Source organism: Microcebus murinus, chromosome 15 (assembly GCF_040939455.1).
Source record: "Microcebus murinus isolate Inina chromosome 15, M.murinus_Inina_mat1.0, whole genome shotgun sequence".
Lineage (NCBI taxonomy): Eukaryota > Metazoa > Chordata > Mammalia > Primates > Cheirogaleidae > Microcebus > Microcebus murinus.
The window spans coordinates 10,242,130-10,260,676 of NC_134118.1; the positions used below are offsets into that span (position 1 = coordinate 10,242,130).

The 18,547-nt window shown below is 50.5% G+C and overlaps 1 protein-coding gene across 1 annotated transcript in view; it reads right to left on the reverse strand.

The window, feature by feature from the left end:
* Positions 1-921: 921 nt before the first annotated feature.
* Positions 922-18,547, reverse strand: part of BMP6 (bone morphogenetic protein 6) — a 141,930-nt gene continuing 124,304 nt past the window's right edge. The window contains exons 3-7 of the mRNA XM_012753571.3: positions 16,778-16,926; positions 15,901-16,098; positions 3,481-3,557; positions 2,542-2,652; positions 922-2,448 (exon numbers count right to left, since the gene is read on the reverse strand). Of these exons, the coding sequence (XP_012609025.1) occupies positions 2,299-2,448; positions 2,542-2,652; positions 3,481-3,557; positions 15,901-16,098; positions 16,778-16,926 (685 nt within the window). The 3' untranslated portion in view covers positions 922-2,298. The remainder of the gene's footprint in view (positions 2,449-2,541; positions 2,653-3,480; positions 3,558-15,900; positions 16,099-16,777; positions 16,927-18,547) is intronic.

An 18,547-nucleotide genomic window follows, 5' to 3' on the forward strand; every position in this document is an offset into this window, starting at 1 on the left:
AGGTCCGTAGGTTGGAGCATATTTAAAAACAAAAACCCACATCCGGAAGATACCTTCACATCCACTACTGGATTCTCTGTTTTTGTTAACACTTCTCTCGCCGGGAGAGGTCAGCCATAACGCAAGCAGCGGTACTTCTGACATGTGCCTGAGTAAGATAATGCTGATGCCATAATTTTACATGTGTGTTAATACTTGTCAAATCAGTCACTGTTCAAGGGAAACTTCTGTTTGTTTCTCACGGGAAGAAAGATTTCGTTAGTACGTCGTGTTAACACGAAGCCGGAGTCCACCTGAGCTTTAAGCTTTGATGTTTTCCATAGAAAGCATAGGCACGGAAGGGTCCACGTGGCTCCTGACTATTCCATTAACTCATAGAAAGATTCTGGTTGTATTTGCCACCCGGGGGGACAGGCCCAGATGGGCCTCCCTAGGCCTGGGTGTCCAGTCACCAGGGAGACCCTGCAGCCCCGAACCGAAGTAGTCCTTGTAGAGGTTTTACTTTGTCCGTTCCGCCCTTCAAGGAGGTCGACCTTCTAATGTATGAAGAGTGGGATACATTTGATGTCAAGACCAAAGACAGATGTCAGCAGGACTGCTGTGGCCCTGGTCTGCGTGGCCACGCCAGCCATGGGTGCAGCGGCGAGCTCTAACTCCTGCCACCCTCGTGATTAAACGCTCTTACCATCACCCTCGGGGCGTAGGCAGTGGTAAGCCTGGACTCCTTTGGGATATGTGTTTGTCTGCTCTACCATGGAGTTTCTCCTCATGGCAGCCACTCTGTGTCCAACACCCTTCACTCCCCATGCTGGGGTGCTGGCTGACACTCGGCGCCCAGCAGTGAGTGGTAGGAATCTTAGAAACGAGACCACTTAGACTGTCTGAGGCAGAACATAACAGAGCAGCGTCTCGACCAACCTCTGCCTTAAAGGAAATCTTTATTAATCACGTGTGATTCACAGATGTTCTGTTAAAAAAAAAAAACAAACCCAACTTCCTAGAGAAGCACAACCGTCATGAGTGTGGCTTCAGCTTTGCATCATGAGTCTTGTATTCAGAGAAAGTCAAAGTGGTACAATTTGTTTACACTATGATACTTTCTAAATAAACTCTTTTTTAAAAAAGTCTGGTCTTTTCCTTAAATGTTACAGCAAAACAGATATAAAATAGACAATAAATTATAGTTTATATTTACAGAAAAAGCTGTAAGTGCAAACAGTTATAGATTATAAATGTATTATTTAATCAGTTTAGTATGAAATTGGTTTCCCAGTACATGATTGTGAAAAAGACATGTAAAAAATAGTCTAAAATTTAATCTGAGTCTTAACTTTCTACAAGAGAAAATTGTGATTTCGTTTCATAAACACACTCATCTCCCCAAACCCATTCTTAAAGTCTGGGCGCCCCTTCCTCACCTTCCTTTGTTGGTCCTACCCCTGTGACGTGGGGTGCCGTACAGCCAAGGCTAAGAGCGTCCTACCGAAGTAGTGAGATGTTAGAGTCTGCGCTCCTGAGGTCACTGCTTGCCAAAGAGCTGCGCCAATAAAGAAGAGGGCGCCTACAAATGCTTCTCACCCCTGGGAGCCTCACCTCAAGGCGTGACGGCCTACTTTTGGTACTAGCCGAGAATACAGCAAATGGAGGATCAGGGTGTGGAAATGACATGGTTTCACTGAACAAGGATATTTATTTTCACACCAACAAAACTCCAGCACATACAACAGCCACAATTGAGACAAAAGGCACCTCCGTGAAGGCCTGGTTACAGCCTGGGATGTTGATCCCATATGACATTGGCCTTCCTGGGAATGAAATCTGCAACTAGAGGCATCCTTCCCCCACCCCCAGTTTCTGTTATCTGAATAATCTCCCTTTGATGGACAGTGCTGAACTGGCTGATAACTTAGCCAAAAATACTTTTACTCTGTTGAGATTTCCCCTGTTCACTCACAAACACCCCAAATAGCTCGATCTAGAATTAGAACTAATTTTGATGGGTTTTTTTTTTGTGGGGGGGGGTGAGCTTTAAGGTTACGTTTTTGTGGTTACTAGACCTTACGCTACAGACATTCAAACCCAGCTTCCTAGAGACCAACAAACTACTCACGTTGTTTACGGAGTGAGCAAATTATTAACAACGTCCTTTAAAATCTCCCTTGGGCAGGAAGGCACCAGCATGACATGGTTTCAAAGTCTTATCGTCCCACTCAGCTGTGTTTCTGTACGTTTTGTTTTTTAAGGCAGATGTGATGCAGGAATCCAAGGCAGAGTCTGTCCCCGGCAGCTGGTTTCAGGTTAGTGGCATCCACAAGCTCTCACAACCATATTCCTGTATTTTTTCAAGATGACATTAGAGTTGTCATCAAAGTAAAGAACCGAGATGGCATTGAGTTTGGTTGGCGCACAGCACGGTTTGGGGACATACTCAGGATTCATAAGGTGAACCTGTTACAAAGCAGAAGGGGGAGAAGGTGCCATTAGAAATGACCCTTGGTCTCAGCTTGTGATCCTGCTTAGAGGAAAGGCCGCAGAGCTCACCAGGGTCTGCACGATCGCGTGGTTGGTCGCGTTCATGTGCGCGTTGAGCGGGAAGGAGCATTCTCCGTCACAGTAATTGGCAGCGTAGCCCTTGGGTGCGATGATCCAGTCCTTCATTTAAAGCAAGAGGAAGAAACAAACGATTCAAATGCACGCTTCTCACAGCACCGTGTTCTCAGTCTCGCCGTGAGAAGGCATTACTCATGGACAGGCAAGGAGGCAGATGCAGCAGACGGAGGGATTTGTCCCAGTTCACATTCAAGTGGCAAAACTGGGAGAAGAGCCTGGTCAGTCTGCCTGCAGAAACCTCGCTCCCTCGACAGGCCCATACGGCCGCAGCTGCTACCAGCCTGTTAGGCCTGGAAACGTGCCTGGGCCGGCTGTGTGTACTTGGACCAGAGGAGCCTGGCCAGGAACCTACAGTGCTCCCACCGGAGGGATGCCACCTGCATACAAAAGCTATCCTCTGTCACTCATCACCTAAATTTGATGCTTTTCTTACAAACTAGTGGTAGCTCTTGGGTATGGAGCAAAACATCTGTGCTCTTCTGGATAACCTGGGTGAGCCAATTTATAGCCATTGGAAAGCCAACCCTGTCTCAAAACACAATTAAAACTTGTTTGAATGCCCAAATATGTCCTGTGGTCTTTGAAAGAATGAGGTAAGAGTTTTGGGAAATGTGGCTACTGATTTTGAGGGGGACCACAGAGCTGGGGAGCCCTAGCAAGGTGGCTGTGGGTGCTTGGTGCACACCAGGGTCCCGGGCCTTCCTCTGCCCCCCCCCCCCCGGAGCCTGAGTGCTCTTGGGGGCTCCTCTGCTTCCACGGAAGGAATCAGTGCAGCCCTTAAGCTTTAGGTTTTTGGTGACAGCTGCTGCTGTTCAGATGAGAACAAACTGCTGAGAAAGGACCTTTGTTCCTCTCGTCCAGAGAGCTCACCTGCCATCCCAGGTCTTGGAAGCTCACGTAAAGCTCATGCTTCCTGCAGGCTGTTTTCAGTTCACTGCTGTTGTAATCTGTTGGAGGAGATCAAAAGATGTGCCCATTAACTCATTCATTCCTCCATTTGAATACCTTGGGGAAGGCTTGCCACGTGCCAGGCACTGTACTAGACTCAGGGTAGCAGTGAATGAGGCCCCTGCCAGGCACAGATTCGGTCACTCGACAGCCCCATCAGGTTCCTGATTATCTGCGTGAACATTTTATGTACTCCGTTTTGTGCAGCCTGGGGTCTACTGGGCACGTGTTGGCTTGAATGGAGACCTTTAGGCAGCAGAGGCATGCTGCGAGCCCTGCCGTGTGCAAGGCCTGCGGACGAGGTGCCCAGGACACCCATGAGGGGCACGGCTTGGAAGACATCACGTTCACATGACCAGATGGTGCCAGGCAGGACTTGCTGTATTTTAAACAGGGACCCTCTCGAGGTTGCACAGGGGCTTTCCAGGTAGCTACTGGGGCCGGGAGAGCATCCTGAGAAAAAGCAGAATGGGGCAGGGCCTAAGGAGGAGGCCCAGAAGGCGGTGATGGGGGTGGGGAGGCACAAAGAGAAGGGGACACTGTGCAGGGCCACGCGCTCTCGTGTCGTACTCCAGCCCACTGCCGGGGTTGAGCCCTTCTGCACTCCAGCGGCGACTCCCAAGCCGGCGGTTCCCTGTGAGCCCACTGAGTGTGTGTACCCGCCCCGCGCGTTACCGGAAAGAGCCTCTAGCCTGGTTTAACCTGATCACTGATTCACGGAGGCCCGTCGGAGCAGCCTTCCGTGCCGTGCTTCCTGCCTGGCACCAGGGGAAGTAGAAGATGAGTCAGACAGGGCTTCCCTCCTCCAAGAACTCAGAGACTCAAGGGATGGTGGGAGACGTGTACGCAGCTACTCAAATACGAGTCAGAACATGGATGCCACGTGCCGGGCCCGCAGGTAGACAGACGCCACTGGGAGCCCACAGGGGGCCGGTCAGCGAGAGGAGAGTCGCTGTGTTAGGATGGATGCCAGGACATGTGAGGAGGGGCAGGTGGGTGGCCCAGGTGCCTGCCGACCACAGTGACGTGGACTTCCTACCAGAGGCACAAAGTGAGCCTTGGGAGGTTTTTGAGCCACAGAGTGACACATTTAGAGTTGAGATTCTAAAGGATTAATCAATCCGTAGCTGTGTTGGAGGGTTCTAGAGAGGGCAGAGAGATGAAGGGAAAGGAGGAGACTTCAGAGAAATGTTCTTCATCTAACGGGGATGTCAGCGGACACGAGAGCCCACGTCATCTTCAGGCTGCCTCTGCCCTGTTCAATGACATAAGCCACTAAGTCACCTAATGGATGGAATCCTGTTTGAACTGGATTTTCTTACTTGCACTCCTGGACTTCCTGGCCCTGAAGCAGGAGAGAACATACAGATTTTATGATTTTTGTAAAGCAAAGAGACAAACAGTAAGTCAGGTCGGTGACCTATACTGGAAGGACAGATGGGACAGCGTTTTGAGATGGTTTTCCAATTCTAAATCCGTTCCTTCTTCCCACCTGTCCACCTCAGCTCGCACCGACTGTAGCTCCAGCTACAACCCAGGAGCAGCACTGGACGGAAATCTTCACAGTGCCGGGTACCAAGGACTTCCTCCGTGAAAACCAACCAACCGCCATTGCAAGACAGAAACTTTCTGCTGAAAATAATCCCTCAATAAAAAAAGAACCAGCCACACAAAAAAAAGGTCTCAAGAGGAGAGCTAGAATGCAGGAGAGGATGCCCAGACTCCAGAGACTGCAGGTGAGAGTGGGCTGCGAACCAGGTTGTAAAGGAAGATACCTAAGTGAGGGGGAGGAAACATGAAAAAAGAACAGGTAGATATCAAAAAGAACATTGGTTGTTTAAAGAATTAAACAATATATTTGAACAAACCTCTTCAAATATAGCAGAGTCAAATGACCGCAAAATAGGTTTATCTCTCTGTAAAGAGACACGGAAAACAGAATGGAAAGTCCAGCGTATTTCTAAATAGGAGTTTCTGAAGACAGTAATGGAAGAGAAGTAATATTTGATGACACAATGGTTGGGAATTTTCCATAGTAGAACTAAAGAAAGGCAAACACCTTTAAATTGCAAAGGCACAATGAGTCCTGAATAGACCAAATAAATTCCTATCTAGCCACATCTGATGACACTGTAGTATAACCAAATACATACAGAAATTCTTAGACCAAATAAATTCCTATCTAGCCACATCTGATGACACTGTAGTATACCAAATACATACAGAAATTCTTAAAAAGCAACCCAGAGATTAAAAAGAAAATTACCCACGAAGGAATGCAAAGTACATCGACAGCAAACTTGTTGACAAAAATACCTATTAGAAAATTAAATAACATCATAAAATTGATGCCATCGACCTAGAATCCCATATGCAGCTGTTGTGGGTATTTATAGTTGGCTACCTAGCTTCCAGGAACACTTCTCACTTGAGGGGATTCCTAGAGAGGTGAGAATCAGTCCCATTTCCCATGACAGGTCACTCCCCTCCTCCCCACCTGCAGCAGCAGTAGAGGCTTGTGACTTCATCACAGCCAACCGCACACCCCGCCCTGTACTGTATAGCTTGAGGGAGCGACTCAAAGATGAATGGCATGGTGTCCAAAGCATGTTGTCCCCGTGACCAGACCTGAGCTGGGCCTTGATTCCATGAAGTTCTCTGGTTCTCTTTTTTATTGATTGGATGAGTTCCCTGCTACCCTTAAGTTATTTTTCTCTTTACACTAATTAGAATCTGTTTCTACTGCATTCAGTAAAGAGCGCTGTGATGGTTAATTTGGTGTGTCAACTCCACTGGGGTACTGGATGCTCAGTTAGCAGGTAAAGCATTTTTGCATGTTTCTGGGGGTGTTTCTAGAGGAAATTAGCATTTGAGTAAGTAGGCATCAGAGACCTCAGGTGGCAGCCACCCGCACATTCCTCCCCAGATTCAAGAGGAGCAGAGTGAGTGTGGGTCCCATGATAAGGAGGAGCTGCCAGGGACAAAGGAGTAAGCCTAACGTTTACGTGCAGGAATGACAGAGGACTCCACTGCTGTCGCTGTCACTTCCCTTTGTGGACATGAAAAATCACGAACATAGTGATGCCATCGTGGCCTGAGTGTCAGGATTGCCTGTGCCCATTTGGTGTCCAGAGGGCGAGCTCTGAGTTGCTGAGCTGGAGCCTGACATGAGGACACTCTCGCTGGGACCCTGCCCTTTGACTCGTGGGGTCAGCACTAACTCCGGGCGACCGCTGTCAGAACTGACTCATAGGACGCCCGGTTGGTGCAGAAGGACTGTCCTCAGAACACAGGCAGGGACAACCTCTTCACGTCTGTTTCCGGTTTCTGTTTCTGGTCAGAATCATGACGACATAGTCGAAGGGGCTCACTCCTAACTTCAGTTCTCGTGTTCTGTGAACCTGCTGTTGAGCGGACCCAGTCCTCAACAAAGAGGACTTTCTCTGTAAGAACAGCTATTTCTTTTAGAGCTAGACACTGACATTTTTGTTACGCAAGGATCAGGGCCCGAGAGAGGAAAGGGAGGAATTCGACTCTCCTGGTTTTCTTCCTACAGATACTCTCAGGCCATGCGTGAGTTTCCTCGTAACTCCACGCTCCGCGCTGGCAAAGAACGCGTAAATACTTGCTCCTCGGAATACCCGCGTCTGCCCCACGGGGTTGGTACCCTGGCTTCCGCATGGAAGTACACTGACATGCTTTCCCCCCCTTTTTATAATAGATTGACAGATTGCAGAAAAACTTTCCCCTCACTGCCACCGTACTTGGTCTAAAGAGGGCCAGTAAAAATGCATGCAGCGAAAATTTCCCAGGAACATCCCGCTTCAGTGGGAGGAAGGAAGGTCACATAGCTCTGTCCAAACAGCCCCCGAGCTAAGGCAGGCCCGTTCCCAGGACAGCAGTCCCCCGCTGCCGGCACCCGCATGGAGGAATTACCAGGGAGTTTCTCTGAAGTGCAGAGTTCCAGCGCGACCCCAGACCATGCATAACAGTCACTGAGGAGGCCGGGCGCGGTGGCTCACGCCTGCAATCCTCGCACTCTGATAGCCGAGGCGGGCGGATTGCTTGAGCTTAGGAGTTCCAGACCAGCCTGAGCAAGAGCGAGACCCCATCTCTACTAAAAATAGAAAGAAATTAGCCAAACAACTAAAAATAGAAAAAAAAGTTAGCCGGGCATGGTGGCACATGCCTGTAGTCCCAGCTACTTGGGAGGCTCAGGCAGGAGGATCACTTAAGCCCAGGAGTTTGAGGTTGCTGCGAGCTAGGCTGACGCCACGGCACTCACTCTAGCCCGGGCAACACAGTGAGACTCTGTCTCAATTTAAAAAAAAAAAAAAAGAGTCACTGAGGACTGAGGATGCTCCCGCGGTCTGGGTGAGCCCACGGACACTGGAACCGGAGCTGCCCTCCAGACAGAGGGTCACACCCAGGTGATGCTGTTACCGCACCCGGACACAGCGCCCGGGGGCCTGGGCATCGCCAGGGCACAGCTGCAGGGAAGGCCCCATCTTGGTCCTACTCAGCCTGAAGAATCTTAGAAATAAAAATAAAAAAAAAATTCAAGGAAAAAAGCTTTTTGCAAGGGATCAGCTCTTTCGAAGTTGAGCACAGAAGGTGAAATCCAGTCCTCCAATCAGTTCCTTGACACAAAAGTGGAGGGCAGGGCACGTGCCCAGCAGCGAGGCCAGGATCGTGCCCGGGGTGGTTGGGATGAGCAGGGCTGAGCCTTGGGTGGGTTTGGGTGAAAAAACTGTGCGGTGACCCGGTGACCAAATTCTCAGGGTCACAGAAGGGCCCCGGGACAAATCTCTTCCATAACCGGAAGGTCACTCCCGGGTCTACTCTGAAGCAGGAGAGAAACGTCCCTCACCACAGGTTTTGAGCTTTGGATACAGCAGAACATCTGAACTGCCTTTTGCAGAGCGAAAGGCCTCCCCTTTCCATCGCCTTCCGTGGAGAAGCCTTCAGACACGATTGGTATTAAAATGCCCAAGTCACTCCTCTCTTATCCAAATGAGCATTATAGACATTTAAACATGGGTCTTAAATGGAGATTTATTTTTAATTATTTTTTTTTGTGGAACCAGACTTGACTTTTAATTTTTCCTAAAGCCACTTCAGCAGAAAACATTTTGCTATCCTTTATAATCCCCCACAAAGCAAAGCAAAACAGACCAAAAAAACCCAAGTATTTGTAGGGAAAAAAGGCTTTGCACATGAGATTTAAATAGCCGAGGCAGGAGGACTGCTTGAGCTCAGGAGTTCCAGACCAGCCTGAGCAAGAGCGAGACCCCGTCTCTACTAAAAATAGAAAGAAATTAGCCAAACAACTAAAAATAGAAAAAAAAGTTAGCCGGGCATGGTGGCACATGCCTGTAGTCCCGGCTACTCGGGAGGCTCAGGCAGGAGGATCACTTGAGCCCACTTGAGCCCACTATGAGATTTTATCTCATAGTGTGGGACAGGTGGTGCCCCTCACACTGGAAGCTTCAAAAGCTCCCTTAGGGGGCTGGGGATGAACTTTAAAGATCTGAGACAGACCTATCTACTTTCCTTCTAGAAGATCCTTCAGCAAGAACTCCCACGCTCCACAGTGGGAAAGACAAAGTGACCCGCAGAGACAGGCACAGTTCCTTGTGGCAGGACAACACAGTGGGCAGAGAGGTCCAGGCAGCAGTGCCCCAAAGACGCCCGTTTTTAGGCCTTTATTTTTCCAATGCTTTGCGGGGGAGGTCTGCATCTCATTCAGGCCTTCCCAGCACTGAAGCGGGCGGAAGTATCCCATTCGTGCCCTGGCTGAGCACGCCCCAGGCAGCGGCCCTGTGCACGGTACACTGGTTGTGCCCTGAATGCTGGCTGTACCTTGAACATGGGGCCACACCCCACCGCCGTAAGGAGGACATCTAAGTTAATTCCATCCAGCACCCTTGGCATTTGGTATCTCTGAAAAGCGCGCACACAGCGAGATGCAGGGGAGCCACGTTATGGGGGAGCCGGCACCCCACTGTCGGCTTCCACTGAGGCGGAATCGATACGTGCCACGAGAGGCCAGCGACACGCAGCTGCCCTGGCACCGAAGGCCATGAGACCGCCAGGGGGATGAGCCCTGGGAGAGGGGGTAGGGCACAGCCGCGGCCTGACTCTCAGGGCGGGCGGCGGGTAGGGAGGCTGCGCCCCGGGCGGAGGCCACGGAGCCACGGCCCGCTGCAGCTGCCAACACGGCTGGGGCTCCGGGGGGTGGGGGTGCCCGAGTCGCAGCAGCCAAAGCCCAGCCAGGTCCCAGGGGCCTGGGCAGCCCGCCCACTGTTCTTTCCAGCCTCAGTAGAGGAGAGGGGGAGAGAAACAAAGGGGAGGACAGAGGAGGGAAACAAAGGCAGAAAAGAGACAAAGTCACCGTAGAAACCAGGTGGGAGGGAAGGAGAGTGAGAGGTAGGCAGGAAGAAGCCCTGGGCAGGGGCTTCTGCAGAGGGGCTGCTCGGCCACCACGGACTGACCCCTCAGCCCCACCAGCTCCGCCGGGTGTCCCTGCTCAGCAGGTCACACACATCCAGAAAATACCAGTGCAGCAGGAGCTCCGGGCAAAGCAGCGAGCTCCATGCCGTATTTCTCAGCTTTTCTGAGCTCAGGCTACAAACTCTTTCCAAAGGAAACTTGTTTTTTTTTTTTTTTTTTTTTTTTGAGACAGAGTCTCGCTTTGTTGTCCAGGCTAGAGTGAGTGCCGTGGCGTCAGCCTAGCTCACAGCAACCTCAAACTCCTGGGCTCGAGTGATCCTTCTGCCTCAGCCTCCTGAGTAGCTGGGACTACAGGCATACGCCACCATGCCCGGCTAATTTTTTATATATATATCAGTTGGCCAATTAATTTCTTTCTATTTATAGTAGAGACGGGGTCTCGCTCTTGCTCAGGCTGGTTTTGAACTCCTGACCTTGAGCAATCCGCCCGCCTCGGCCTCCCAAGAGCTAGGATTACAGGCGTGAGCCACCGCGCCCGGCCAGGAAACTTGTTTTGTAGAGGGAACAATTCACTGCTTTTATTTCCCATCTCTCCTAAAATGACAAGGGCAAGGACTGCATAGTGGCTGTTCAAGCAGCCCCTCTATCTCCGCGGGCCTGGCCACTCTTTGTGTATCCCTGGGCCCTAGCGGCCCTGTCTCATCCCAAACAAGCCTCTGGCTCCCACTCGCCCTGCAGAGTCGATACTGCCGTCGAGGAGCAGGCTGGAGGTGCCGGTTCCCTGTGTCACTCACACGGCAGAAGCTGGGACCATGCTGGGTTCTGATTTCTGGTGTCAATAATTGCTTAACGGGTTGAGGGCACAGCTTGATTTTCAAAGACTAGATTTTGTTTACAACCTGGCTGGCTGGCACCAGAGGGAATGAAGAGGCTCTGGGATTTCAAGAGCTCATGAGGCCCCATTTAATCCTGGCGGGACTTTAGTGTATTCTCAGCCTTTGTCTTGATTCTAAAAGAATATGGAACTACCTGTCTTGAATATGGAATATGTCTAGAAAAATAGACAAAGGCTTCCCTCAGACAAAGACTGAGCTCTGAGCGCCTTCCGTACCCCCTGCCACTTCCGAGACTGAGCCCTCAGGCCCCGGCACCCTACCAGGGTTGGTAATGGTTGGGGCATTATTTAGGCATCTTGCTTATGCCTCCTTATCACTGCCTTTTCGCACAGCTGCCGTTGGGTTAACCTTGGAATGAGGTAGAAGGGACTTTCTGATGTGCTTCACTTCTGGATAACTACTGTCCTGTAGACGCTGCTTCATGGTCAATGAGGGTCGAGCACGCTGAAAGTGGAGTTTGAAATGATTCCAACTTTTCAGCCACCACATGCCATGCCTGCCCTTTCCAGCTGTGGAGAATTACAGTTTGATGTCATTTAGGAGGCCCCGCACAAGCCTCTACTTTTTTTTTTTTTTTGAGACAGAGTCTCACTCTCTGTTGCCTGGTCTAGAGTGCCGTGGCGTCAGCCTAGCTCACAGCAACCTCAAACTCCTGGGCTCAAGCAATTCTTCTACCTCAGCCTCCCGAGTAGCTGGGACTACAGGCATGTGCCACCATGCCCAGCTTATTTTTTCTATTTTTTGTTGTTTGGCTAATTTCTTTCTATTTTTAGTAGAGACGGGGTCTAATTCTTGCTCAGGCTGGTCTCGAACTCCTGAGCTCGAGCAATCCACTCGCCTTCGCCTCCCAGAGTGCTAGGATTGCAGGCGTGAGTCACCTCTCCTGGCCAAGCCTCTACTTCTTAACAAAGACATCTGGAGGCCCTACAATTTTAATTTAAGATCAAAGTGACAAAGCAAAATTCCCAACGTTTTAGAAGAACTACAAACTGCTAATTCACGGTTCTGAGCTGTGTCTATTTTCCCCAAGCTTTGGATGGCCATGGTGGGCCAACCACTCAGCTTTGGCACCCCAACCCATGGACACCAAGGACAGGGTAGGGGGGACACTGTAAAAACAAGATCCGCAATCTGTGCACTAGAGTTCCTTGAAATCTATAGCAAAAAACTGCATAGTCACAAGAAAGTTCTCACACAATAGTCTTGTAACAGATGAATTCTAGTTCCCTTTCTCATGCTGGAAGCATACTGAACAGTCCCGATTAGGAAGTTTGAACTATCAACGAGGTCATGAACTATCAATGAGGTCAATAGTATGCCTAAATGTACACCAGAGCCACGTTTTTTCCCTGGAGTCCTTAAGGATCCGTGTTTGGATGGGTGGGAAAGAGCTGGAGGGAGAAGCTACTGTGAGCAACACTAACAGGTGGCACTGGTGCAGTGACGGACACGTCCCAAAGGGCCTTGAGAGATTGTTGGGTTCACAGACAGTTGTCAGAGCTGGGTAGTGACAACATAAACATCAAGAATGAAAGAAACTACTCCAATTTTACATGAATTGTTAAAAGTGGCAGATAAAGACCAATTCAAAGCCAAAGTGTGAGCAGCCAGCTACTTGATGTGGCAGAAAACCTCAGACTCACTGGCTGACTTGAAGTCGCATGAACTACCCACCCTCCCCAAAGATGTCTTGGAAACATCCTGGAAAATGAGATCAGAATTTAGAATCACCAAATAGAATCATCCTTCAAGGCCATTTGTTCGTGGACCTTGTAGTGGATTGGCCAAGTGGTGTCACAGTGCCCCAGAAGACAAAGCAATGAACCTCAAGAGGAAGCTACCATAAAATGGGGAGAATGGCGGCAAGTAGAAAGAGACCACCGCACTGGATCTACAGAACCCAAGGGCAGGTGCCACTGGAGCAGCAGGTTAGGGAAAAATGAAGGCTGGAAAGGAAGTGCCCGGTGCATTAGAATCCCCAGTGGACTGCACAGGACAGCTTGCACCAGGACTAGTAAAATGTGTAAAAATGATAAACGATACTGCGCAGAGGCTATCCAAGCCCCCTGGAGAAGTGCAGCGTGGCCAACACGTCGCCTTCCCTCAGAGCTGACAGCTGCAGAGAAGTAAGGGCAAGTGCAAACCACCCAGGGAGACTTCGATCCAAACCCACAGTCCGGCGCACATGTTTGGAAAGTCCAGCTTGAAAGCCAAGCACAAATGTTAGAGTAGATTTGGTGGGTGGTGGGGCTCTTAGCCTCTCCGCTGTTGCGGACTAGTCCTGCCGTCTCAGGCATAGGCAGCTCAGTTCCAAAAACAGCCACTTGTTTCCCTGCCACGTGTCACCCTGATGACAGGCAATATGATGGATGATGTTAATTTCTTTACCCAGATGCAGGACGATCCCGGTGGGCTGCTCCTGGTGGCGGTTGTTTCGGCGGAGAACTATCAGTTCCTCGGGAGCAACTGTGGAAGAAGGGGGCAGCAGAGGCAAAGCAATCTCTTCCTTCCACCTCCCTAAAGATTTACCCGGGGAAGTCTGCCAGGGACTGCAGTCACGCCGGAGAGCACAACTCTTCCGACTCTGCCATCTCTGTGACATCTACCTGGTTCACAAAGGCCCGGCGACATCTGGCCCCACAAGGAGAGAAAACCAGACAGCCCACTTCTCCAGGTATCAGGCCTTTCTGGAAGTCCCTTCCTCTGCACGCCCGCTCCCATTAACAGAAGAATAAATACAGAAGGAGCCAAATGCCGAAAGCAGCACCTCAGTGGGCCAGACACGAGGATCTCTCAGATCACTTGAGAGGAGCTTTGAAGAGAGTGAGGTGAGGCCAGAGGGTTTTGCTATGAACTCTCTTGCCTTAGCTCTGCTGAAAGGAGCAAAGCAAACTTGGAAGTACTGTGCTGGGATGCGGGGAACCCAACGGAGAGAAAACCAGAGACCGTCTCACCTTATTGCAAATTAGATCAATTTTAATATCCATATTTAATTTAAACTCATCAAACTGGAAAAAAAAAAGTTGAAAGGGGCTTGGAAAATAATTGGGTGACATTGCTCAAACCCAAATCAGGCACAACATGTTTTCTCAATTTAAAGACACTGCTGTGTGTATCGGGTGGGCCGGGGTGGGCGGGGGTGTGGAGAGAGGGATGCTGAATAAATCAAGTGAAATTTTAATTTTAAAAAGCAATCAGCATTTCAAGAGATGCCTCCACGTCTGAGGTCCCCGTACCAAACTGACCACAGTTCATTAATAAATTGAAGCCTACCGCTGGCAGACTTCAGCGTCATACCCCGGAGGAAAGCACGGAGATTATTAACTCTGTTCAGCAGGCTGCCTCTGAAGCCAATCAAGGAAAGCAACCATTTCTCCTCCTCCTCCTTTTTCAAAATCCCCAGCCCTGACTGTCTCTGGTGGTAAACACAGGAGCACCCGTGCTGTGCAAGGCTTCCAGGAAACACCAGGATGACAAGAAGCAAAATGTCACATCACACTGGGTGGTGGATCCTCAAGTTCCACATCCAAGGTACTGGGAAAGAGACAGCTTATTAAGTCAGAACCTAAAATGCAGTCCCTTCCTCCCAGAGAAAGCTCGGGTATCTCAGGAGGTGGCATTGACTCTTTCTGACCACTGAAAAGGACACGTATACAGAGTCACCTGGAAGAATTAACGTGTCTTCCAGAAGTGTCTCCCTTCCTTTCCTGGGATCCCAGCATGTGCCCTGACAACCTACTTCCTATAACTGGATGTAACTAATCTTTGAGGGCTATTATGAGCCAGATTTTGATGCTTTTTATCTAATCCCAGAAAATCTGCAGGGTAGTCATCATCTTCACCTTACAGATGAGTAAACTGAAGCTGAAACAGAGTAGGTTTGTCCAGAGTCACAGGGTAGCAAGTTCTCTGCCTGCAACCCCCACACACAGCAAATCCTCGACTTCAGGCTTGACTCCCAGGTTCTTTAAGCAGCCAAAGGAACCCCAGAACTCGCACTGGCTTTAGAGTCAGAAAGGTCTGAGTTTCAATTCCATACTTACTAGCCACGTGACTGACAGAAGGGACATCTGCCCCCCACCCTCTGTGTTTCCATGAGTGGACTTCCACGACACCTCCAAAAAGGCACGGCCGTGGAGGGAACACTTCTGAAGGCCCGCTGAACTGACACTCGGCAGTCGGGGCTGGTTCTCTCCCTTGCCTTTGAACTTGCCCGTTCTGGGCGGTGGGATCGATCTCATTGCCTAGCTCCAGAGAGGGGCGCACCGCCCAAGCCAAGTCAACGAGAGTCATGCCTGGCTGAAGAAGGGCTCTCTGTGTGAGGTGTAGGTTCTAAGAGTGACAAAATCCTGGAACTGCTGGTTGCCTTCCTGGTTGCCACCATATAGAGATAGTCTTTCTGAGAATGCCAGCAACAAAGGAAAACAGAAAAAGAGAAGAGAGATTCCTAGTATCATCCAACCCCATGGATCCAAGCCATGCCTAAAGCTAGAACCCCTGAACTTCTCAGTTAAGTGAGCCAATAAAACCTATCCAAGAGAGCTGTGCAAGTTGACCTTCCAACTCTTCCAGCCAAGAGTGCTGACAAATACAAGTCCACATTACACAAGTGTACCAAGTTTATTTGCACATCACAACCCTCTGGCCATAATACAACTAGAAAAAAAATCTAGGTGGTCCCAGGGTTTTGGTGGGAATGAAAACAGAGTCGGAGAAACCCAACCAAACAGAAAGATGCTTGTCTGATAAACAGACGGTCACGATGCCTTCAGCCTGCACACTCAGACTTTGGGTAGCAAGCGTTCCACGCTGAGGGCCCTGGGAACCCACCCAGACTATGGGTGGCCATGATGAGGCCCCATATTCCGTATGATACCCGACAGGCCTTTTATTTGTTGTGCAGAAGTTGCCGGACATCTGGGACCAAGAACTCGATGTTTATTCTCGCTGAGGCCAACAGGCCTCCTGGAAAACAGGCTCCCCCCAAGCCTACCTGAAGCGCTGGAGACGCGGGACGCGTCCTGGGACTGGGTGGAGCGGTTGCGGCTCTGCTGCCGGCGCCGGCCGGAGGCTGACCTGGTGGAGCGCACGTGGACCTCGCTCACTTTGAAGAAAGCCACCATGAAGGGCTGCTTGTCATAGGGGCCGTCTCTGCCCACCAGGCCCGCGGCCCGGGGGTGGATGTGGACTCCTTGAATGCAAACCAAAGCACACGTGGCTTTATTGCACGGAACCCCGTCCCGCAGCTGCACAGTGAAGGGACACTTCCTAGTCTCCCAGAGTGCCGACAGAAAAGGAGCGTGTGGAAGAAAATCCTACGTTCTCAAGCCCCAGACAGCACCCTGCACATGGGCAGAGCGAAAGCCTCCCTCCAAGGCACAGGAATCCCATTGAGCTCCGGGCTGCCCCGTCTCTGCTAGTCTGCTCACCTGCAGTCACTTTTCTTTCTAGCTTATTTCTTCCCAACCGGTGAGGTGGCCCCGCCGCGATCGATCGGCAGTGGGGACCCTCAGGGGCTGAGCTTTGGCACCGCAGGAGGGGAGGGCGCTGGAGGGTCCCTCCGCAAACCTGCTCCTCGGCTAGGATCTAAAGGGATGCGCCTGCCTCTGCCTCAGTGTCCCTCCTTCTGCCCTGCCTGGGACAGCCATCCTCCCGTTGTTCCTCTCCGCGCCCTGACCCCCCGAGGGGGATGTGGCCCAAACCTGTCTCCAACTCCTTTCTAGAATACCTCGGGGACAGGTTTAGGTTCTCAGTAGCAGTCACGAGAGAACAGTGAACAAGGCCCTCCCGCAGCTGAGAACCCGGCTATAACGGAAACAGGCGGGAAACTAACGGCGTGCGGACCTCAGTGGCAGCGCACGACCACTTACCATCCCGCGTCACCACGCTCAGCTGAAGCCCCATGTTGTGCTGCGGGGTCACGACCCACAGATTGCTAGTGGCCGTGATGTCGAACTCCAGCCAGCCTTCTTCCGAGGCCCACACTACGCGGGTGTCCAACAGAAACAGGTCAGCGTCTCTGGAAGAAAGAAAGGAAGAAAGAGCAGCGCGTGAGCGGCCCTGCCTGCCCGGGCCCCACTGCCCCGTGCCAGCTCGGGACTCGCCCGTCCACCTGTGCGGCGCGGCACAGCCCTGCCGCTGCAGGACTCCGCCCGGGACGTGGGCACGACACAATCAGCAGAGACGGGGACAAGTGATAGGGCTTCGCAGAAATCAACCTCGCCCGGACACAGGAGCACCCCTCGGCTTCACCGGAAGCCTGGCTCCTGCTGCTCCTGCCATGATTTTGGAATTGGGATAAATTACAGATGCATGTTATTTTGTGCTTTATTTTAATACTTATTTTATTATTGGATTATTTTATTTATTTGTAATACTGTTTATTCGTGAACAGCTTACTTTATGGCCAGTAAACTCTGAACGGAGGGAAGAGGGAGACACTGAGAAACAGGGTTAAGGAAATGTTAACATCAGGATTCGTGTGAGCTTTACAAGGTTGGGCTTTGCTTTTTTTTTTTTTCCCCAATTAGGACCTCAAAATCTGCACGTTATTTTCTGTGAAATAAGGAGAAATAAGAAGCCACGTGACATTTCTGAGCAATCATCCATTCTTTTCTTTTAATTGAGGCTGTTACGTGGTCTATAGTGGATGCCAGGTCCTTCTGCACAGGGACTGTGTCACCGGGGTGTGCGCTGAGTGATTCGAAAGCTCGTCCCAGCACAGCTGCGCGCTGTGGCTGCAGTTCTCCGAGGCAAAGTCACAAGGTCCATTCCTTCCACTGGGTTCCACAGGGAATATTTTTACATTTTTCACAGTTTTCAACTAATGTAACCCCAGGGGCTGTGGGAAGGTGGCGTGAAGGCTTCTTTCTGTTAACTCACATTTCACGGCAGTGTCAGGGGACTGTCACCTTCATGTGTTTCCGTGACAATGTGAATCTGAGCTGACATTCCAGGGCCATGCGCACGAAATGGCCTGGGACTCCCATGACAGGGAGGGGATATCTTGGCCACAGAAAGATTCAAATCTCTCAGTGTGGAAATATTTTGCTGCAATATCTTGCAGGGATAGGAAAATGACTAGAATTAAAAGTACTAAACTTGGCCGGGTGTGGTGGCTCACACCTATTATCCTAGCACTCTGGGAGGCCAAAGTGGGAGGACTGCTTGAGGCCAAGAGTTTGAGACCAGCCTGAGCAAGAGCAAGACTGCGTCTCTACAAAAAATACAAAAATTAGCCAGGTATGGTGGTGTGCAACTATAGTCCCAGATATGCAGGAGGCTGAGACAGGAGGACGGCTTGAGCCCAGGAGTTTGAGGTTGCAGTGACCTTTGACAATGCCACTGCATTCTAGCCTGGGTGACAGAGCAAGTCTCCAGCAAAAGGAAAAAAAACCGCATAAAATGTAAGAGGAGCAGCATGGTAATAATAGCACACACCTAAATAAGTTACACAGTGCTTTCCCCTACTTCACTTTGCTTGGTCCTTACAATGATCCTAAAAGCTAGGTGCAGTGTCGTCAGCTCCATCTCACACTGGGGAAGCACACTCTGACGCGAGGTTAATAGTCACACGGCCAAGGTCTCCAGCTAGTAAGTGAAAGAACCAGGACTCGGGTTTGGATTCAAAGAGTTTTCCA